This window comes from Abrus precatorius, unplaced genomic scaffold (genome assembly GCF_003935025.1).
Source record: "Abrus precatorius isolate BTA unplaced genomic scaffold, Abrus_2018 Scaffold5, whole genome shotgun sequence".
NCBI lineage: Eukaryota > Viridiplantae > Streptophyta > Magnoliopsida > Fabales > Fabaceae > Abrus > Abrus precatorius.
The window spans coordinates 18444058-18468568 of NW_020874395.1; the positions used below are offsets into that span (position 1 = coordinate 18444058).

The 24511-nt window shown below is 32.5% G+C and overlaps 2 protein-coding genes across 5 annotated transcripts; one reads left to right on the plus strand and one right to left on the minus strand.

Annotated features, from left to right (window-relative positions):
* The first annotated feature begins 7727 nt into the window (after window positions 1-7727).
* Window positions 7728-15188, plus strand: LOC113866977 (cellulose synthase A catalytic subunit 2 [UDP-forming]-like). Of its 4 annotated transcripts, XM_027501841.1 has the most exons (15): window positions 7728-8310; window positions 9036-9231; window positions 9353-9439; window positions 9527-9588; window positions 9687-9789; window positions 9918-10086; window positions 10642-10908; window positions 11004-11349; window positions 11619-11756; window positions 11912-12037; window positions 12128-12340; window positions 12427-12700; window positions 12914-13110; window positions 13201-13551; window positions 13940-15183. In XM_027501841.1, exons 1-15 carry the CDS (start codon window positions 8230-8232, stop codon window positions 14519-14521), a joined length of 3192 nt encoding a protein of 1063 aa, XP_027357642.1. In that variant the 5' UTR covers window positions 7728-8229; the 3' UTR covers window positions 14522-15183. The 4 variants fall into 4 exon arrangements, with proteins under 4 accessions (XP_027357642.1, XP_027357640.1, XP_027357641.1 ...); XM_027501839.1 differs by having other exon boundaries at window positions 7728-8328; window positions 9036-9271; window positions 9309-9612; window positions 13940-15188; XM_027501840.1 differs by having other exon boundaries at window positions 9353-9588; window positions 13940-15180.
* Window positions 15189-16566: 1378 nt separating this feature from the next.
* LOC113866857 (light-harvesting complex I LH35 proteins-like) lies at window positions 16567-24211 on the minus strand. Its single transcript, XM_027501656.1, has 2 exons — window positions 23353-24211; window positions 16567-17500 (listed from the first exon to the last, which is right to left on the minus strand). The coding sequence occupies exons 1-2, from the start codon at window positions 24136-24138 to the stop codon at window positions 16703-16705; spliced, it is 1584 nt and encodes a 527-aa protein (XP_027357457.1). The 5' UTR covers window positions 24139-24211; the 3' UTR covers window positions 16567-16702.
* Between the last annotated feature and the right edge of the window lie 300 nt (window positions 24212-24511).

Genomic DNA, 24511 nt, shown 5'->3' on the forward strand with positions numbered 1-24511 from the left:
GTTTAGGAGAACTTCCATAGTTGACTCCCTGACCTTTTTCAATATATCTCTGTGAACTCATCTTCGAGGTAGGAGAGCTCTATTTTATCTTTCTATTATAGTATATATGTTGAGCTCATAGAGCACTATTATGTAAATATGGTATGAGAATGGATGATTGTGATATATGTTGTGTTGAGTATGGTTGAGAAGATATTTGTTTGATGAGTTAGACTATTTGGTTGTTAGGCTAAGTGGTTGATATATGTTCATATGTATTATGTGATGATTATTCAATTTGAAATATTAATGAATTAGATGAGTGATTTGTGTGATCTTGTAAAATATATCTGAGTAAAATAATATGAATATGAAAGTTTGTGGATAAAATTGTATCAATGAATGTGTGCGTGAAATGGATTGAAACGAATTTAGTTTAGAATTGCTTTACTAAGCACGATCTTATGAGTGAGAAAGAGAAAAATTCTGAGAATGACTCTAAGAGTCAGATTTGGATTGGATCTAGTGTGAATAGTTACAGAGATACACTAGAGTATAGAGTCCGGAGAAGATGAGAATCTGGGAGAAACATAGTGTAATGAGCGACATTCCCGTATGTGTACACATTCTTTCTGAGAGTGAATGCGTCACGTGGCCTTATACTCGTTTCTTAACTAGACTCATGCTATACTTTTGTTAAGGGGCCCGATTATTGTACACATTATATCCATGTGCATGGGCTAACTGACAACTATTTACCTAATTGAGTAAGATCTCGAGAAATGTTAGAGGCATCGATGTCTGTGATCACAATGCACTGGGAGTGTGTATTGAGATGAGAAATTGGATGATATACAGTGAATTATGGTTGATGTATATATGAATATGTTTGTAATGTGATGTTTGTGTGAAAATGAATATGTTGCCATTATAATATGAATTATAATTTGATGATGCAATGTTTAAAAAAGGGATAGAATAGACGTTCATCCTTACTAATAATTTCAGGGAATAAGGATGATAGAGCCTTAAGGAAGGATTAGGTTAATTGATAGTTCTGTACATTTTAGGTTGAATTATGTATTTAAGGAATACCAAAGACTGTGTTACTTTAAATTTGCTATTCTTGTAGAGAATGAACCTAGAACTTTTGTTATGATAGAATTAGAGTACTTTTATAGCATTCCTTTTGAATTCCCACGGAGTAGAATACACCCGACCTTATGTGTATATATGTATAGAGGTACTATTAGGAGTCTAGCAGCCCTCACGTACCTATTCACTTACCACGATCATGACTCTCTCGAAAGACCGTCTAGATGGACCTTTAAGCGCGTCACTGGCACAGAGGTTAGAGCCGATTCGGGTGATCTCTATCTGGGATTAGATGAAGATCTGGATTCAGAAGATTTAGCTGAGATAGAAAGTTGGGATGTTGGAGATAAGTAGGACCAGTCTCAATAGTTGGTTTTAGAGGAAGACTGCTTTGAGATTTGTATATTTTTTATGAATTGTAAATCTCATTCATTTTGATAAGTTGTTTGTAATATTCAAATTTTGAAATATGTACTGTATATACAGGTTTCTTATGAAGATTTTTAAATTGTATTTATGATAATTATTTACTCTTTTTAATATTTGTTAATGTTGTTATATTAATGTTGCAAATCTTTAAATTTTCATTTTTATACAAAACAAAAAGAAAAAAATTGAAGTAAAATGTTCTATAAATTCATAGAATTATGGAAATAAATGAATTGTTTTAATTGATTAATAATAATTTATCTTTGTACAGATTTATGAGAATAAGGTGTTACATATTACATATATGTACTGGAATAAAATTTTTTACAGAAATGTTCTAATTTGAATTACATAGAGGTTGATTAAAATTGACTTCAATTTTAATACAAAAGTTGATTTAAATTATTTTTGGCAATACAATGAAGAAGTCAATTATAATCGACTTTAGTTAAAAATATACCGTGCCTTAGGTGCATTTTTGGAGTTTAAATTATAATCCATGTATACTTAAGTTATATAATTTCTTTCGATCTCTTACCCAAATTAAAGAAGAAAAATAATTTAAATTAAATTTGTTGATATTTTATATAATAATTTTATAAACTATTAGATGATATCAATGTAAAAATAATATTTCAAAGGATATAAAATTAAAATTACAAAGTACATAAAATTAAAATTTCAAAGTAGTCCATAAAATATTAATACCACCATGCAACATATAAACTATTATATGATATCAATGAAAAAATAATATTTCAAAGAACATAAAATTTAAATTCTAGATGACATAAAATTAAAATTTCAAAGTATGTAGTCTATAAAATATTTATACCACCATGTAGCATATGTGACTATGAGCCACACTTGTTGCATCTGGGCCCAGCAAGGTGACTTCTTGTTGCACAACAACAATATATAATTTGTTGTACAAGTCTGCAGTGTGCATGTTCCTCCTCCTGCTGACCATGGTCATGCATGTACTGGTCATCTGCTTGCTGCTGTTGGGCATTCGTTTCATGCTCCTCCTCCTCCTTCTCATCCTCTTCTGGTGAACCATTGAAGAAGGGAGTTCGAATATATGTTAGTGATGGTCAATATAGATGATCTGGTAGTGACATAGATCTGACTGTACTAGATGAATTTAGCTAAGTCATAACTTCATCATCTGACATGAAAGGTAGATTGAAAGATATATGTCGTGCAATATTACCTTAAGTTAAACCTATAACAAAATGTTGCATAAGACTAACAGTAAGAAAAGAATCTAACATAAATTGATGATTAGGGCCTGCCATAAACTGCTGGCTGGGGGTCATACATGGTTGGCTAGGGTCCGACATGAACTAGTGTTGAGAAAGGCCAACCTTGTATTGCCCATCTACTAGCACACGTACCTACACACAAACGACGTTTGAAAGAGTGTCTATCTGAAATGTCATCTGGGTGTGTGTGATGTTAGGTATCGAAGAGGCATGTAGTGGTACACCATCAGACAAGTACTTAAGCTCTGCATCTTGTGGGACTCTATCGAATGACAAAAATCTATTAGCTATTGATAAGTACCATTGGAAATACTCGACAGAGGGACAATCATCATCAGCTAGAGAATACTAAACTCGTCGCTCCCTACGTGTCTCCCATGCAACATTCCATGTCACATGATAATCAGGCCACCATATATCTAGATCACCCTTTTTATCCTTAGCGTGCAAATGATCAATATTTATCGAGCTGATTGATATGTGTTGTGCTCCACCAAATTGTCATAATAATTAAAAATATATAATAGAATTTTAATTAATTTATCAATATAATAATTATAATTATAACAAACAATTAAATTTAATTTACAATATAATAATTAACATTTACACATCTTTCCAAACATATAATTATACAATTAATAATACATTAAATCAAATACAAAAATAATTAATTATAATTTAACTAAATATATTTAAAAATTAATTTACCTGTGTGTTAAGTTTGCTTGCAATATGATTAACAAAGTTAATATAGATCGTTATTCATCTTTCTTTGTCATCTCCACTTTTTTTCAATCTCACTCTCTCTGGTCTTGGTTCTCTATGGTGTTAATAGATTGAACAATATATAAAGTAGTCGATTATACTCGTCTCCAGAATGACATTGAAGTCGATTTTAATCAATTTCTCCTTACTTTGCAAGTGGATTATAATCGATTTCTTTGGACCCAAAAATGAAAAAATAAAAATTGACTTTAATCAACTTCTTTAGAGTAGGAAAGTCGACTTCAATCGACTTCTTTGGAACAAAATGAGAAAAACGGAAGTTGACTTCAATCCACTTTTGTAATGATAAATTTACTAAAAAAGTCATTTTTAATCGACTTTAGTGTACCAGTTTTAGGACATTTATGTAAAAAAAAAATTTAGGATACATGCATAATTTTATATTTAAAGTATTTTATTTACGTAAAAAACCCCTTTTTCTCTCCCCAACAGTTTCCTTTAACTGCAGTTTGTATTTAATCCTTTGTAATTTTGTGCTTATAAAAACAATATGCATAGCTTAAAACTTAACAGATCGATTGCTTAAATTTATTATGGAGTGCAAATTTTTTGTTTTATCAAAACCCTCGTGCAGGTGTTAAGAAAATCTTTATTTGAGAAGTTACCATGTTTTGGTATTTTTAATTTAGGTTAAATTAACCTACAAATCCCTAAATTATATGGATAATTTAAAACAAGTTCATATACTTTAAAAAATTTATATAAGTCCTGAATTTTTTAAATTGTTTTTAATTAAGTTTCTGGTCAGATTTCTGTTAAGAGTTTCATTAAGTACAATATGTATTTAATTTAAAATTTTAAAACAGATAAAGAATTTAATGAATAATTAAATAATGATACAGTTTTTGAAGTGTTTGTTTTTTTAATTTAATATTTACATGAAAAGAAATCTAACAAAACCCATGGAGATATCCAATTAAAAATGATTTGACTGTTCAAGAACCTGATTACATATTTTCAAATTAATATAGTGACTTGTTTTAAAAAAATTAAATAATTTAACGACATACAAATTAATTCAGCATATAATTTGTAAGTTGAGTTGCTAAATTTTAAATTACTGAGAGATCTTTGCAATTAAGGAATAGAAGAAGGGGTGTTAAACACGTATACAAATATACAATACAAAATTATGTTTACTTTTCAGTTTTAGATCTTGCTAAAATATATTATATATTTATGAAGCCAACTCAAGATAGTATAGTTTTTATTTTCAATAAGGTTTCTCTCTTATAGTGTATAAACTACTCATTCGATGTTAAAAAGCAGAAAAATGCTAACTAGTATATTAAAGACACCGACTAAGCAATTAGAAATATATGTTTTTATTTAAAAATGTGAAAAGACACTTCCTATAATTTTTGACACATTTTAACGTATTTTTTAATAAAATTTATTATTCATCAAATTTTAATTAGTGTTTTAAGATGATTAAGTAAGAAGATCCTAAAAATACGTACACGTGTTTATTGTCCACGAGAAAAAAAAAAAAAAACTGTTTTAATGCAGTGAGAGAGATACTAATGGTTGTCTTGTGAAAGTTGTTTTGAAGTGGTATAAGTTAATTAATTCTTACATAACATATTTATTTTGATTTGTTTCGTGTGGAATAAAATCACAAAGATATATATACTTTGTACGAAATACATGCCCACTAAACGTTTGGGGCCAGGGACATCAGAAACGAATTTCGTGGTCTGGTTATTTCATTTTCATGTAATCTTGTTAGGTACTCTATATATCCCGCAAGTGGAATGTTTGGTACCATAAATAAATAAATATATATATTATGGTGAAAAAAAATGTACAGACAAATATAGGTTGTGTTTGGTCATTTATTAGAAATCCGTTGTATATATTATGATGAAGAAAATATGGAAATAATTTTTATTTTATTTTATTTTCCTTAGTCTAAACATCGTTTCAACGAAAAACCAAATATATAAAAGGTCAGAGTCAATGTACCATCACTATGGTAGCTTACTATATTGTTCATGATTATGGACTACATTTTAATGGATGAAATGGCATTTATTAAATGTTTAAATTAAATTATCACTTTTTGCAGTTTTATATTTTTTAATTTCTAATTTACAATAATATAAATTTATAGTTATGATATTATAAGAAGAAGGGGGTAAAGAAAAAAAGGCTTGGATCTCTTTATCATGATGTAATTTACCTACAAGCCTAAAGCTTTTAGATACGTATGATGTATGTAATCTCTAACCTGTGAAAAACACTATCTTCCACTCCAGCTTTCTATAATTTGGTACTTACGTGTAGTTTCTAATCCAATATACTTTTTTATTTTTTAATATTATGGTATTTTTTGGCTGTTTTGAAATATTTGGTAACCAAACAACTAAACATCAGTATTATACCTATCAGAAAAACAAGAAAAGCATTGTTCTATAATCATTGTCATGCACACTCACGAGTCATGACAAGCTTGAGCTTCACTATTTTCATTGCAACTTCAAAGGAAGAAAAAACTTAAAAAATAAATTCTAAAATAGACTCGGGGAAGGATATTTTGGGCGTTTCAATATATAGTCACGATAATTTACTCTGATTAATTATTATTATGTTGTACTTGTACGCCACTATTGCTTCACATGATAGTTTAATAGAATGTATCGTGAGATTTTGTACATCTCGTGAGCACGAACCACACGTGACTTTTCTCCCCGCTCTCTGGCTTGGTAAGAGAAAATTAGTTGCTTTTTTTCTTCCTCATATACGATTCGCTTGAATATTGGTTTAAATTAAGTGTTTTTTTAATAAATTTTTATTATATAAATATTTATATTTTGAACATGGTTATAAAATTTATTGGAAACAAATTATTAGTTATTTTTATAAATATTTATGAATTCTTCTAAACGCTTCTGTAACAGAAAAGATAAAAGTTGTAGTAGATTATGCTTTATAAAGGACTTATTTAAACTTTTTTAAATTGAAAGTTTAAGTTTAATTTATTTATATATTTTATAAGGTTCGATTTTTTTTAAAGCTTAATTTAGCCTAAAATTGTATTTGGAAGCTTACGTTATGATAAAATTATTTAAATAAGATTATAAAAACACACTATGATTTATGTTGATTTAAATATGTCATCTGGTTAGACTTGAAAAAAGATTTTTGAATGAATTAAATCATTTTTCTAGTTAAATTGTTTTTAAAAAATATGTTGATTTTTTTATTAAATAAATTTAATCTAACCTGAGTCTCATGTGGCTTAAGTTATAGCCCTAATGAGCAACTTAACTTATTTTTTATCCCTAAATAAACAAGTTGACCTTTCAAAATTTTTAATATTTCTAGTTATTAATTGAAAAGAAAATATAAAAATTAAAATCATAAATTCATAAATTGAATTGGTTCAATTTTTTAATTTAAAATGTTTTTGTTTTCCTCGCATAAAAACATGTAGAATTCTTTATTACAACTCTATTTTTCATTACCCTAATATCCTAAAACCCTATTTGCTATATTTACTTTTCCCTTTTTGAGTATGTTTACAAAACTCACAAGTTTACCGAATAACAAAAAAGAACATAACTTTTAGTGGAGTAATTAATAATTTTCATCTTAGTTCCCCCCCGCCCCCTCCCCATTTTTAAGCCTCTATCTATGTTCGAAAAATACAAATACTTTAGAACAATACACGTATACTAACATATGTGTGTTTGTAAATATATTATAAAAACTAATTAATTTATTTATAAAGTTGAACATAATCAATAAATAACTGAGTCAAGTATAATGATGTAATTTTAATTATTGATAAAAATAAAAGTTATTTTGCTGATCATTTTAAAGGAATTTATCTTTAACAGTCAACTGAAAAATGTCCTTGATACACACAGACAGCAAATTAACTTTTCCAACAATAGCATACACTTAGTTTTATACTTTTTTTGGTTTAACTTCTCGTATTATGCATGGTTTAACAACTATTTTAGTTTACAGAGAATTGATGGTATAAAAACAACAAAACACAGATAATACTTGTAAATATTTTCATAAATAACATGAACATGCAGCAAACATAATTAATAGTAATTCGTAGGCAAAACAAAAACATTACTGTGGAATCTATCCACGAGTGTATTATTAAGGAAAAACAATTATGGAGATCCAACTAACGCTGCACAATGCACAGACACCTATACATACATGATGTACATCCCACATTGTATCTATCTCTCTGTCTCTGACTCTGTCTCATCTCTTCTCCGTTGAATTTCCAATCCGTACCTAAATTCTCTTCCTCCTTTCCCCTCTTTCTTTTCCTACACTCATTTTCTTTTGTCACTTTTATTTTACCCTTTTATATTGTGTTTGCTGAAAATGCTGCAAGCTTGTGTTTTTCACATATGAAAAACAGTAGTGGCAGCAAGCAACACAGCAAAGCTACCCATCTGTTACAAAACCGGGTTGCTCAAGAAAAGAATCATTTCATTCACTATACCCTCTAAAAGAAACAACTTTCTTTAGTTTCAATCTTATTTTAATAAGCTTTCTTATATTTAGCTTCATGCTTTGTATATGAATCTATGTTCTTGGTGAGCATGGAAGAGGCAGAGAAGGGTGGTTTGTGAAGTGGGGTTTCTCATATTTTGAAGGTTCAGGTGTTGAGTGAGTGAGTGAGTGAGTGAAGGGTTCAATGGATACTAAAGGAAGACTAGTTGCTGGCTCTCATAACAGGAATGAGTTTGTTCTTATCAATGCTGATGAGACTGCAAGAGTGAGTGGCCTCTATCTAGCTTTCTGCTTTCTCAATTACTCAGTATGAAGATTTTGCAGCCACATAGCCTTAAAAAAAAGTGTATTTTTTCTGATTTTTGTCCTTATTCTTCAACTCATCCCACATAGCCACGTCAAGAGTTTGAAGAAGAAGAAAACAATTCTTGTGTTTTTTCCTCATGGATTTTCATACTGGACTGTGACCCAATTGGGTTGTCCTGCATTTTGAGTCCTTCATTTCATTCCTATGCGCATTTGGTACCTTATATGAGCATTTACTTTGGAAATTGTGTCTGAAATTTTTTTCTTTTTCTCACAATGAGAGTTTCACTCTCTCTCTGTGCGTGTGTTATTTTGTTTGCGTTAATTGTGGAAAATTTCCAATCCAAACTCTTCCATTTGCTTTTCAGTTTCCCTCCAGCTTCGTGGTGAAAGAGACATGAAAAAAATAATTTTTTTTCCGCATATCTACCTTTGAAAAATTGGGTTCCTTTTGTTGTTCTTCCTTGTTATTTTTTTGTCTCGGATTATCAATTTCAGAGCCTATGGTTTTATGCATGAAAGTTCTAAATTTTGATGCTGTATGCTTTATGTAATAAAAAGAACTCATGTGTACCTATTTATCGAAAATAATAAAAAAAGTGCACCTTCCATCTTCTTACAGTGTACCGTACCATCCAATTTTCATGATCTGATCATTGTTTCCATTACTACTATGATTTGCAGGTGACTGCAGTTACAGAATTAAGTGGACAGATTTGTCAGATCTGTGGGGATGAGTTGGAGGTTACAGTGGATGGGGAGCCATTTGTTGCTTGTAATGAATGTGCTTTCCCTGTGTGCAGACCTTGTTATGAGTATGAAAGAAGAGAGGGTAACCAAGTTTGTCCTCAGTGCAAAACCAGATACAAGCGCATCAAAGGTGAAGCTTCAAACAAATTTTGCTTTGGTGTTTGTATTGTGTGTTTCTTTTTCACCTTTGTTTCTATTGTTATATAGCATAACCTGTTGGTGGATTTGGCTAACACTGCGACTGATATCAGGTAGTGCTAGAGTCGAGGGTGATGAAGAAGAGGATGATACTGATGATTTGGAAAGTGAGTTTGATATTGCAAGCAATATTAGGAGAGATCCTCATCACATTGCTGTGGCCATGCTCTCTGCTCGCCTTAATATCGGCCGTGGTTCGCAGGTGAATGGTTCGGGGATCAACACACCATCAGAGTTTGATGCAGCTTCTGTAGCTGCTGATATTCCTCTCCTGACATATGGTGAAGAGGTTAGTTCATTTTCAGCAGCACTTGTGGTGGTTGTTCTCGTCTTTTTTATTATGCTATTTCTAGGCTTATTTATCTGATTATGGTTTTGTCAATTAAGGATGTCGGCATTGCTGCTGATAAACATGCTCTCATTGTTCCTCCATTCATGGCTCGAGGGAAACGGGTTCATCCTATGCCTTTTCCTGATTCATCTGTACCTGGTAAGTAATTTTATTTGTTTTGGTTTGCATGTGCACAATGTTTAAACTATGCTACTTCTTGTTGGGCCTGTTTTCATACTAGTTTCGGTGTCCTTCTTACATGAAAATTAATGCTGGTGATGATGCAGTTCAACCCCGACCTATGGACCCTAAAAAAGATATAGCAGTTTATGGATATGGAAGCGTTGCATGGAAGGAACGGATGGAGGATTGGAAGAAAAAGCAAAGTGATAAACTTCAGGTGGTTAAGCATGAAGGGAAGGATTGTGATGAGCTGGATGATCCAGACTTACCAAAGTAGGTGATACTATTTAATTATTATAATTTGTTTATTGAAATTTAGTCGCAATACAAGCTGAGATTTCTTGGTGGTTCTCATTTGTCTGCTTAACTGTTACCTTATTTCTACTTATTTGAGGCCAAAATCAGGTACTCCAATTAGATCAAGTCCAAACTATTGTGGTTCTGACAAACAATTAAATGCTAAACCAAGAATGTTAACATGACTGGAAGCTGAATTCTCCTGGACTATATGACACAGTTTAAGAAACAAACATGCAGAGCAATTGCTTCACCTCACACAACTTAAATATTATTTTCATTTAAAGTAATTTTAAGTACATATCCTTAAGCAAGAATTTTTTACTTTCTTATTGTGTTTTCACTTTCTACAATTGGATATCAAAATATATAGTTGAATAAGAAGGGACAATTTTTTCTTCATATCTTGCGACTATTATAGATTCAGCTGCAACTGAAAATGCATCACTTGCTGTCATGAAGTCTAGTTACATTTACATTTTCCTTTCCGGTTTAATTTAAGTCAATTTAATCTAAAATTTATGTTAACAGAATGGATGAAGGCAGGCAGCCACTTTGGAGAAAGTTGCCAATTAGTTCAAGCAGGATAAATCCATACAGAATTGTAATTGTACTCCGGATTGCTATTCTTGGCCTCTTTTTCCATTATAGAATTCTCCATCCAGTCAATGATGCATATGCCTTGTGGCTGACATCAGTAATATGTGAAATCTGGTTTGCTGTATCATGGATTTTGGATCAGTTCCCAAAATGGTGCCCAATTGAAAGAGAAACATACCTTGATCGTTTATCACTGAGGTATTTTTACTTTCCTTACCCCTCTCCGTATGTATGTGTATGCGATTGTTTTTTGTTATTAATTACTCTATGGTTAATGCTTTACAACATCACAGGTATGAGAAAGAAGGAAAGCCATCTGAATTAGCTGATATAGACGTATTTGTTAGTACAGTGGATCCTATGAAAGAACCTCCACTTATAACTGCAAACACTGTTCTGTCCATCCTTGCTGTGGATTATCCAGTGGACAAGGTTGCATGCTATGTCTCTGATGATGGTGCTGCTATGCTTACATTTGAAGCACTCTCTGAGACATCTGAGTTTGCAAGGAAATGGGTACCATTCTGCAAGAAGTTCAGCATCGAACCTCGGGCTCCCGAATGGTATTTTGCTCAGAAGGTTGACTATCTGAAAGATAAAGTGGATGCAGCATTTATCAGAGAACGTCGTGCTATTAAGGTTTGAAATTGTTCCTATTATTATCTCATCTCCCTTATCACTTTCAGACAATTAGAAAAAGCCTTAAGCTCGAAACTTCCACCTTGGCATGAAATATGAGTAGCTGAGAAACATTGTTTATGCCAGAGGAAAATTTAGTTATTGCAATTTGCAGCAGTTTCTCTTTAATTATGATTGAGTTTTTCTTCACTGCTATCATCTTTCATGTCTTTTATTTGGCTTCAACCAATAAAAGGTTTCATTTGGTGTTTTCAATTGTGTTGACACAGAGGGAGTATGAAGAGTTCAAAGTGCGGATTAATGCATTGGTTGCAATGGCACAGAAGGTTCCTGAGGATGGTTGGACAATGCAGGATGGTACTCCATGGCCTGGGAACAACGTCAGAGATCATCCCGGAATGATACAAGTGAGTACTATTCTATGATGCGTTCTTGGTCTTGTGTCTCCTCACCTAGTGAGATAAGGCTTGATTGTTGTTATTGTTACCTTGGTCTTTTGTCTAGATTGAAAGTGCTGTCCACGTGACATGTGTATGAATTCAACTGTGATGCTATTCTACAGGTTTTTCTTGGTCAAAATGGTGTTCGTGATATTGAAGGAAATGAATTACCTCGTCTTGTCTATGTGTCCCGTGAGAAAAGACCTGGATATGAGCACCACAAAAAAGCTGGAGCTATGAATGCTTTGGTAGAGTCCCTCAACTCACATGAAAATGTTCAGTTGTCTTCTGTCTCCCTTATCCTAACTTTTTTTATGCTTTGTGGGTTGATTATAAAGGTGCGAGTCTCGGCAATAATCACAAATGCTCCTTACCTACTGAATGTTGATTGTGATCACTACATAAACAACAGTAAGGCCCTACGTGAAGCCATGTGCTTCATGATGGATCCTACATCAGGGAAAAAGATATGCTATGTACAATTTCCTCAAAGATTTGATGGGATTGATCGTCATGATAGATACTCGAACCGAAATGTTGTATTCTTTGATGTACGTAAGAATTTGCTCGTTACCTACATACATATATATGCTCTGCACTTTGAAAGAAATGCTAATATCTGTTTGAATATATTTAGATCAATATGAAAGGTTTAGATGGCATCCAAGGACCAATATACGTAGGAACTGGGTGTGTCTTCAGGAGGCAGGCACTTTATGGATATGATGCCCCTACTACAAAGAAACCACCTGGGAAGACATGTAACTGTTGGCCTAAATGGTGCTGCTGTCTGTGTTGTGGATCTAGGAAGAAAAAGACTAAAGCAAAGTCTAGTGTGAGAAAGAAGATAAAGAACAAGGATGGTGGAAAGGAAATGCATGCACTAGAAAATATTGAAGAGGAAATTGAAGGTATGGAATACCTCATATTGGCTGTATCATTGAAAACATTCAGAAGTATTCTAAGACACTAGATAGTCCTTTGAGATGCAGTGGCCAGAACTTTGGACTATTATAAATTGTAGTAATATTTATTTTGTGTTGCATACTTTTACTGTCTTTGCAGTCTTACAAACCTACTAGTTTTTGTAATGGTATTTTGTGTTCTTGAAACCTGGATCACAGGAATTGACAATGAGAAGTCATCAGCAATGTCTCAACTAAAGTTTGAGAAAAAATTTGGGCAATCATCTGTTTTCATAGCGTCAACACTTATGGAAGATGGGGGTATTCCCAAAGCAGCATCTTCTGCAACACTCTTGAAAGAATCCATCCATGTAATTAGTTGTGGTTATGAAGATAAGACAGAATGGGGTAAAGAGGTATGCTATTCGTTTCAAATTTTAAGGCTTTATAGCTCTTTTAAGCTACTGTCTATCTGTATTTAGCCCTCTGCTAAAATTGTCTTTCAGGTTGGTTGGATTTATGGCTCTGTTACAGAAGATATTTTAACAGGTTTCAAGATGCACTGTCACGGATGGCGATCTGTGTACTGCATGCCAAAAAGACCTGCTTTTAAGGGTTCGGCTCCTATAAATCTCTCGGATCGTCTGCATCAAGTTCTTCGGTGGGCACTTGGATCTGTTGAGATCCTTTTGAGTAGGCATTGTCCTATATGGTATGGTTATGGTTGTGGCTTGAAATGGCTGGAACGGTTCTCTTACATAAACTCAGTTGTTTATCCTCTGACTTCAATTCCCTTACTCGCCTACTGCACTTTGCCAGCCGTTTGTCTACTCACTGGGAAGTTCATAGTCCCTGAGGTAGGATTAGTTGCATTACTCTTGATTACAAGTTACACCTCAGGAATACATAACTATAAGCCTATAAGCACAACCAATATGCATTAAAATTATTATAATGTAAACTGAAGTCTGTGCAGAATTTATTTTAATATTATGTTGAATTTTGGATTGGTTATACTTATGCCTGTAGGTACTATGCTCACATGATTCAAGAATTGCTTTAAACATAAAATGTGATCATGTAATGCACGACATGAAGCTTTTAATTAATTTTTAAGTAACTTCTAATTCACTCCAAAAAGTTAGCTCATAGAAGGAGGACTACCCTAACCCTTATAAGGAATAGACTTTATTCTTAGCTAATATGGGACATCCTAATACTAATGCTTAATTTTTGTGTTCTCAGATAAGCAATTATGCCAGTATCATTTTCATGGGCCTCTTCATATCTATAGCTGCCACTAGCATACTGGAAATGCAATGGGGAGGTGTTGGTATACATGACTGGTGGAGGAATGAGCAGTTCTGGGTCATTGGTGGTGCCTCCTCGCATCTGTTTGCTCTCTTTCAGGGTCTGCTCAAAGTTCTGGCAGGAGTTAACACTAACTTCACTGTCACATCCAAAGCTGCAGATGATGGAGAGTTTGCTGAACTCTACATCTTTAAGTGGACATCCTTGTTGATCCCTCCTTTGACTCTGCTAATCATTAACATTATTGGAGTCGTTGTTGGTGTCTCAGATGCTATAAACAATGGCTATGATTCATGGGGTCCTTTGTTTGGTAAGCTATTTTTTGCCCTTTGGGTCATTGTCCATCTTTACCCTTTCCTCAAGGGAGTAATGGGAAAACAAGAAGGTGTTCCCACCATCATTTTGGTTTGGGCTATTCTTCTCGCTTCAATCTTCTCACTGCTGTGGGTGAGAATCAACCCATTTTTGTCCAAAAATGACATTGTGTTGGAAATTTGTGGATTGAATTGTGACTAAGGTACATAAAATGGAAGGCATGGTTTGATGTTCTACACATATAAGGTCTACAACATGCATAAATTTTTGGTCAAAGAGACATCCCTTGATGAAGTACTAGCTGTTGGTGAGAGCTACCACTGCAAAAATGTTACTTGTGGGTGGTGTTTGTAGATATACAACATTTGTTTTGAGAGTTTCATTATTCTTTTTATACATGTGCATTATCCAAATCAGTTTGAAATCCCAGAGGAGGTGAGATGTAATTTATAATTTCCTTTTGAATAAGGCGTCTCATATTTGTAATAAAAAGTGTTCTCATGTGCTTGAAGTCCCCTACAAGTAGTGGGATTTATGGTTGGTTTTGTTACTATTCCATCAAGTTAATAAAACTCTTCAGTGTATAATATCTCCAAATCTATAGTATATATGCAAATAATGCAAAATGAGCACTTAGGAAAATATCACCATCCAGGCCTCAATTTTCTGAACCTGCTATTCTAAATTAAATATTTTCACTCTATTTACTTGTCTGATTGTGAAAAGCATTTGCAAAAGTATGTCACGAGAACCAAGTCTAGAAAAGCACTTCAATCTCGTGAAAGCTGAATATCATATTGATAATGGCCACTGTTTGCAAGTTATCCATTTAAATAACTGAATAAGGCATTGTGTGACAGAACATGGCCTTTGTACTTTTCATAAACAGCCACTCCTCACGTCTTCCTATTGTACAGAATGTAAGTCTTAGTGCGTATATAATTTAGCTTATTTTTAAAAGTTAAATATTTTTTATTAGCGTTCGATAGGGCTTCTAAAAAATTAATTTTGTTAGTAAATTAATCTAGGGGGCATTTGGAAGAATTGATGGAGAATTTATAAAAATATTTTATAATTTTCGTAAGTTGTTTTTAGTATAACTTCTTAGAATAAATTTGTTTACTTATTTTAAGAAGTTTTATGATTAAATTTATAGTATAAGCTGATATAAAAATACGTTCTTAATTAAGTTGTATTTGTAAATGCACCTTTAAACCAAGCATGCACTTAATTTTAGATTTGGTGTATTTTATAAACGAAATTTAAAAAGGATATAAGGTTAAAACTGGAAAGAACAGACAAAATTCAGGAAGTGACCAACGTGAAATGCTTCACCTCACTCTTTTACACGGATCTTTATTCTAAACTTGGCCCTTAAGATTGACAACGACCTGAATTTAAAGTTAAACTACGTGGAGGACTGGACAAAAAAGAAAAAAGAAAAATGTTTCTAACACGTTCCCTAAACACATTTTTAATTATTCACTAATATTTAATAAAAATTAAAAAAATTATACTAGTCTCACTTTTTTTATTCTTATTCTAGAATTAATATTTTTTTATATTTATAATTTTTAATAAATTTTAATTAATAACAAAAAATGTATAAAAAAGTGTTAGATACCATTGCTAAAGAAAACTAAATGCTGAGTGTTTGTTACACAATGAAAGGATATCGTATCGAAGTGTATAATTAGAATGAAAACATAATAGAATAAAATATTGGTGCTTTATTAATGTACTTATAACTGAGAGAATATGGTATATTCTTTTTAAATTGATGATTTTTTTAATAAATTAAAAGGTATTAATATATTTTTTAGTAAATTATTAACTTCATTATTATCAATAAAATAAATGGTAATAATTATTTTACGACGAGATATCATCTCCTAAAATATTTCATTTTAGTTTTACTAAAATAGTTTACAGTTACTACCAGTAGGCAGTTTGTAAAACTTGCTTTTAATGACTAATAACATTTAAAACCAAACGAGTCTAAAATCTTAAAGTCTATGTAAATGAGTAAATCGAGCTTATGATAAAAATTATTGAAATCCCCAGTAAAAGAATCAAAGGCAAAATTTGATGTTGAACCACTCGTAGGTGCAACAAAATCCGCATGCATTGGTGGTTTCCTTTTCGGCTTTGTCCTCCTAACGTCCTATGAGATTTATCATTTGTGTTTAATTAGTTTGGTTAATTAAGTGCATAAACAATAGAAATTTAGAGGTAGATCCAAACTCACCGAACAGATGTATGTAAAGATAAATCACATTCTCTCCATAGCCTCAATATATATTTCACTGAACAACATATAGTTCATCCACACTTAAAATTTTAATTCGCTAGTCATTTCACGTTCTCGCTTTTGCTTTTTGCTCACTTTCCAGGGACAAAGTTTGTGGCATAGGCCCAAGCATTTTTGTTGACTGGGTCAGCAAGGTGGTCAGCGAGGTTCTCCAAAGGACCCTTTCCGGTCACAATAGCCTGAACAAAGAACCCAAACATGGAGAACATGGCTAATCTACCATTCTTGATCTCCTTCACCTTCAGTTCAGCAAAAGCCTCTGGGTCATCAGCAAGGCCCAATGGGTCAAAGCTGCCACCTGGGTAGAGTGGGTCAGTGACCTCGCCGAGAGGCCCACCGGCAATACGGTAACCCTCAACGGCACCCATCAAGATGACTTGGGAGGCCCAGATGGCAAGGATGCTCTGTGCATGGATCAGGCTTGGGTTGCCCAAGTAGTCAAGCCCACCCTCACTGAATATCTGGGATCCAGCCTTGAACCACACGGCCTCGCCGAACTTGACCCCATTGCGGGCCAAGAGTTCGGGGAAGACGCAGCCCAAGGCTCCCAACATGGCCCATCTGCAGTGGATGACCTCAAGTTCGCGGTTTCTGGCAAATGTCTCTGGGTCAGCGGAAAGCCCAGCAGTGTCCCAGCCATAGTCACCTGGGAATTCACCAGTGAGGTAGGATGGGGGAGTGCCAGAGAGTGGGCCCAAGTACAAGACACGGTCTGGGCCGTACCATGGGCTTCCAGAAGTTTTGGTGACTGCTTTCCTCATTGTGAGCCTTCCACTTCCAAGGTCGGGGGTGGATCGGGCATGCTTTATTGCTTGCCCTGCCAATGACGGAGAAGAGAGAGCCATTGTTGAGGCAGCCATTGCACAATTCTATAGAAACGTTTTTGTAAACTAAACGAAGAGAAAGTGTTTTTTTCACGCTTGTGGTTGGGGTAGGCTAGATGGGCACTATATATAGCTTAGAAGAGAAGAGGGGTCCTGATCCTATGATATCTATATCTGAATTTCGATTGGTTTGGAATATCATCTATCTCCATGTGCTTCTTCTATTACCACTTATTGCTTTGGAAATGTTTGTTGTTCTTTCCTTACCAACACACGATCAAATATCTACAAAAGTATCGTTAAGTACCTCTTCTACCCAATAAGAAATTGCCATGTAAGATTTTTGGATAGGCTGTATGAAATAAATAAATAGATGTACAAATTGGGACTTTTTTAACGTGAAATTTTTATGTTTTACGGAAGAGGAACCATGTATAGTACTTTGGTCCCATTGCTAGTTGATTTAACTTGGTAAGTATCAAATTACATGTAACGGTTTCATATAGATACAAAGGGGGTGTGGTCTGACACAAAACATTTGTTTTTAAGAGCTTGGACATACGGTGTCTTGGAAACAACGCGAAGTAAAAATTTACGGTTTCCAAGATACCGTACAGTGTTTTTACGTTACTTTGTTATCTATAATGTTTCCAAGTCTTTGAGATTCACCTTAAGGAAGCATAATGGAAATATAGTGAATTTATTCTCTTTGTTCCTCAGTGAATAAAATTTATAGTCTATAGTATTCCAAAATCTACGGTCTCTTGGAAACAATGCTAAGTAAAAACATAAAGAAACTACCTGCATCCAAGCTTTTCTGTGTGAGCTAACTGATTAAATAGTAACAATTTCATTGTTTGTGATTGTGATAAGGTGAATTGGTGAGCACATACTTCACAGGCAAAAGTTGTCTTGTGAAAGTTGAATTTAACGTTTGTATAATGCCATTGTTTGCAAATTACTTTATTATATAATTATCATATTTTTAAATTCACTTTTTCTTAAATCTAATTTTTCTTCTTAAGTTTTTTCCCTTTATCATATCTCTTATTTCATTCTCTCCTCTTTTTTTTTCAATTTTCCTCTAAATAAAAGGATTGTTTTTCCTTAATAATGGTAAAAAAGAAATTTCAGAAAATTGATTAGATCAATAATCAGGAATGTCCATCAGATTGGATAAATCAATAAACCTAGTGATCAAACTAATTCAAACTAGAAAATAATCTAAATCGATACTTAACGGGTTCAATCTGATTAAACCTGATGTGATTTGTTTTAGATAATGGATTGGTCCTATGCTTACCCGTAGACACGATAATATGTCCGATTAACCCGTTGACTTGCGTTGATTTTTTTCTTAAAAAAACACACTTTCACATGCAAAGTGCGTTTCGACTTGTTTTAAATTTTATTTTTTTTAGATTGACACTTGTTTTGAAATTGTGTATTTGTGTTGGAATGTTGTGTAATTATATTGAAATTATGTGTCAATAATTATTCAAATAAAAAAATGACTTTTTTCTATTTTCTTATATGGTTCAAATTGGTTTGGATTTTTAAATTTTTTTACACAAATTTAAACCAATCTATTTTGATTGGTTCAAATTATTTTTTTTCAAATTCAAACCAAACTAGCCTGCGGACACCTATATCCATGATCAATCTTATTCAATTTTCTCTTAAATACTTATTTTATATATTTTTTACACAAAAATTTATTTTATAAAATTAATTATAAAATTTATTAAAATAAATTAATATACAAGTTGTAATTCGTTTTTATAATATTCTTAATTACAAAATGATTCTAGGAAGTGGAATAGGTGTAAGCACTAATGAAATCAAAATTTTTAAGTTATCAAAGCAACATTTGCAAATAAGGGAAACAAAACAATAACAATAGCCTTGAGGCTTTAATATTTATATTTATACTCACTAGTATATTATTTGTATTTGTTGCTATTACCTTTGTCACAATTATCATAGTTATTATAGTCAACTTATATTTTACGATTCTACAACCACCTTCCTTGGTGACTTCAATGCCACCATCATTGCATTGCTTATTGTCTTCTCTTAAGATTCCAAGACCTAGTTAGAAAATATGCTAGAATGTGTTTTGTTTACGTAAAAAAGTTAAATAATTAAACTAAAAGTTAAAGAATTAACTACTAATTTAACCATTTATTTATGTAAAAATTTAAGATAATATTAATTATTATTCTTTCTCTAATATATTTTCATTTGCATTAAATATTTATATTAGTCAAATAAAAACTCATTAATAAAGGATAAATTATGAAGTTGAACAAATAATTCTAACAAAATAAATGAATTATTAGTTTGTGTAAAAAAAAAATTTTCTCCTTTGACAAATAAGAAGGGAAATAAATATTATTATTGATAGAATTGTAATTCCAAAATGTTTATCTCCTTTAAAATGTTTTAATTTAGAATATTTTTTACTTTTTAATTAAATCAATAATAGTTATTTTTAAAAATATTTGGAGAAAGAAGAAGGGTAGAGATTACAATTGATGTATCAAAATGGCATAGACACTCTGGTATTATCAAAATAGTAAATATATATCATAATAATTTTTCATAAATTTTATATTTTTTTGTTAATTATACCTTAGATAATTCAAATAATAAAATTGAGCTAAATGAACTAACAAGATCATATTCATAAAAATAGTTTTCAAGCTGAATATCTAACATAAAAAAATCGTACGATAGAAAAATTTGAAGAAAAAAGTTAAATTAAAACCAAGAGAGGAATAATCTTAAATTACTTATTATATAACCAATATTTTACATTAAGTCAAGCATGATCACACTTTATTGAATATTACTCTTCACAAGTAAACAATAATTAAATATATTAAAGGTAGATGCTATTTTAAATTACTCAGTATATAACCAGTATCCTACATTATGTTAAGTAGGATCACATATGATTGATAATTATTTTTTACTAACAAATAATAATTAAAAATACTTAATCTTAAATTACTCAACAAACAACTAGCATCTTGCATTATGTTAAGTAAGATCACATCCAATTTAGTTAGAATTGCTCTTCACTAACACATAACAAATTAATATTTCAAAGTCAATGCTCCACCTAAAGGCTCTTTTATTCTTCCTTAAGACTTTAAACAACAACTTCTCTATAACACCTACTAAATTAAAAAAAATAATCATAGGAAGAGAAGATAGAAGGGAGAGAAAAGCATATTTAATGTAACAAGAAGAGATTTAAGCTCCAAATCTAAGGGTTCCTTAATTAATGATTTAGATTTTTGTAGGACAATTTCTCCCAAATCTTCAAAGTGTTTGTGCCTTAACCATAAAGCTAAATTCTCATCCTCCACTACTTTGGAATCCAGCACTGTGTCTCTCCTAGGTTTGAGAATCTTTCTTAAAGTATCCTCTCCCATTTACACAAAATCAAAAGAAAGAGAAGTAGTATCCATAACACTAACAAAATTACAAAAATCAAAATTAGAAGGGTGCTTAAGAGAATTAAAGACTTTAAAAATAATTTACTCATCATTTAGCTTCCCTTGTTGGAACGTCTATGATGACCCTTCCTATGACAAGAAAGGGTTTACCTAGGATGATACCATGAAGTCTATTGGAAAGATAAAATTGTGCACTTTGACCAAGATACCTGCCATTATGCCTTGTGGATAAGTCATAGATCGATCAACTAACTGCAAAGACATAGAAGTAGGTTCTAATTCTTGCATGCCCAACTATTTAATAATAAAGAGAGGTATTATATTTTTGTTAGCGCCTAAATCACATAAGGCTTTATCAAAATACGAGTTACTCATAATGCAAGGAATAGTAAAACTTTCTAAGTCTTTGAGTTTTAATTGTAGCTTTTTCAACATGATAGTCAATCATTCTTCATTGAGCTTTACAATTTCGTACTCCTCTAACTTTCTCTTATTACTCAACATCTCCTTGAAGAACTTAACATATTTGGATATTTGAGAGATTACCTCAACAAAAGAGAAGTTAATGTGAAGTTTCATTAAGATATCCAGGAACTTATTGAGCTACAGTCCATTTGATTGCTCTTTAGCCTCTATGGAAATAAAATTATGGACTCATGAGTCCCTACTAATGTGGGATGCTCTTCCTTGTTTATTTCAGGCTCAACGCAGGAAGCAGGACCATGCTGAGAAGGAAATACAAAATTTTTGAAGTTAACATTGATCTCATAATAAGGAATTAAATTCTAACAAATGTACATATTTTTACACACAATAGATATTTTGTGCCACTTACATTTTTTTTATATTCAATGTTTTAATAACGTTTAATTTAGTCAATTTGCAACGACATTCTTTAATGATTTTAGAGAGTACAAGGGTTTAAGATATTTCTACCATAATAAAGAATGATTTGGAGGAAACAATTAGTGCCAAAATAGTTCTGTCAACTTATCATTTAATATGTTATTTGACATTTTTATTAACTTAAACAAATGATTACTAATCAGTAAAGATTAATTTGATTGAAATTTAAATACACTAATATTTTTTTATTTAGTTATAATAAAAACTAATTATTCTTTGTTATGAAACATTAAGGATTAAATCGATAGTTTACTTTAAAAAAAAAGTTTGAATCTATGACTTTTCATCAATGAAAGAATTTTTTTTTTTGAAAAAATACAAGAAGACGTTATAGAAAAAGATGAAATAGAAGAAGTGGAAGAAATTTTATTATTTTAAAATTTCAAAAATCAAGAACAAAAATAAATTATTTTTAAAAGATTTTAAAACGACATCATTTTGTATCTAAAATAAACTTTCACATGTTACTTAATGTAACAAATCATAAATTATTAATTTTAATGTTTTTTAACTATAATAATTAATGTGATTGACGATTATTAATTATAAGTACTAAAATTTTAAATTTAAGAGAATAATTTAAATAATGAAATATATTTAAAGATTAAAGTGAATATTTATTCGATTTAAATGATATAAATATATTAACCAAAATTATATAAATATATTAAGAATTTCTTTTAGTTTTGAAGTTTAAGCAGCATCATTTGTTCCAAATTTTAGCTGGCTTGACAAGTATTCGGATGTTATTTGATTTGCTTCGGTGCTTATGCGTTTAACTCACCAATCAATTTTACTTAAAACAACGCTATTGGTCTTTGGATTGAAATGCTAGTTATTTGATTAGATTCCTTTGCAGGAATTCCATAAGGTTAATTCAATCTGCATCAGTGCAACCGATGTTTCACAGAATAGGTTTTCTTTTCAGGTCTTTTGAGACTATTTATGTCGTTAAAACCCGTCATTTTAGTTGCAATTCGGTTCACCTGTTGCCTGTTCTTTGCTCATAGCATTGTGCTAATGGGGCAAAGAGCAACCTCTTTTTGTGCATTCATTTGGGAGAATAGAAGGATTGGGATTCGATTGGTTAAGTTTTGTGTTTACGTGTCATTACTATGATTAGGGTAGTTGTAAGGATTGCTCTGTGATTACATATGTTGCATTATATATTGATCCTCAAATTGTTCTTCCATGGGATGCTTTTAGTGGATACCCCTCAGCTCTCTTTGTTGACATATTTCTTCTTTACCATACCACATTCCTTACAAGTAGCCTAATCATTGTATCGTATTCATTTTATGCAGGGGCCATCCATTGTGTATTTCACTCCTTTATTAGCTTGGTGAATAAATTGCATAAATGATACAAAAAGATATATCTAAACAAACCCAAAATATATATAATTCACATTCTCTTCAGAAGGATACATCTAATATAAATTTTACCAAATAACAACACGAAAATCTCACTCAAGATTTGCATGTCACTGGTGTTCTTCATTGTCTCAGTGAAGGTTTTTGCTCACTTTCCGGGAACAAAGTTTGTGGCATAGGCCCAAGCATTGTTGTTGACTGGGTCAGCAAGGTGGTCAGCGAGGTTCTCCAAAGGACCCTTTCCGGTCACAATAGCCTGAACAAAGAACCCAAACATGGAGAACATGGCTAATCTACCATTCTTGATCTCCTTCACCTTCAATTCAGCAAAAGCCTCTGGGTCATCAGCAAGGCCCAATGGGTCAAAGCTGCCACCTGGGTAGAGTGGGTCAGTGACCTCGCCGAGAGGCCCACCGGCAATACGGTAACCCTCAACGGCACCCATCAAGATGACTTGGGAGGCCCAGATGGCAAGGATGCTCTGTGCATGGATCAGGCTTGGGTTGCCCAAGTAGTCAAGCCCACCCTCACTGAATATCTGGGATCCAGCCTTGAACCACACGGCCTCGCCGAACTTGACCCCATTGCGGGCCAAGAGTTCGGGGAAGACGCAGCCCAAGGCTCCCAACATGGCCCATCTGCAGTGGATGACCTCAAGTTCGCGGTTTCTGGCAAATGTCTCTGGGTCAGCGGAAAGCCCAGCAGTGTCCCAGCCATAGTCACCTGGGAATTCACCAGTGAGGTAGGATGGGGGAGTGCCAGAGAGTGGGCCCAAGTACAAGACACGGTCTGGGCCGTACCATGGGCTTCCAGAAGTTTTGGTGACTGCTTTCCTCATTGTGAGCCTTCCACTTCCAAGGTCGGGGGTGGATCGGGCATGCTTTATTGCTTGCCCTGCCAATGACGGAGAAGAGAGAGCCATTGTTGAGGCAGCCATTGCACAATTCTATAGAAATGTTTTGTAAACTGAAAATTTCAGGGAATGGTTAGTGATGATGTTTGTAGTTGTGGAACCTTAGAGGGGTATTATATATGACTTCGAAGAAGAAGGAGGTCCTTATCTTATGAAATCTATATCTGAATTCCTATTGGTTTGGAGCACTGCTTTTGTCCTCTTATTTCTTCTCATACCACGTGTCATCTTTGAATCGATTTCCTTCCTTCACTAATAGATCAAATATCCACAAAATATCATTAAATTCGTCTTCTATCCAATAAGAAATTGCCATATATGATATTGGATAGGCTGTATTTAATGAATAGATATATAAGTAGTACACTGGTAAAAAATAGTAAGGGTTTCAGAACCG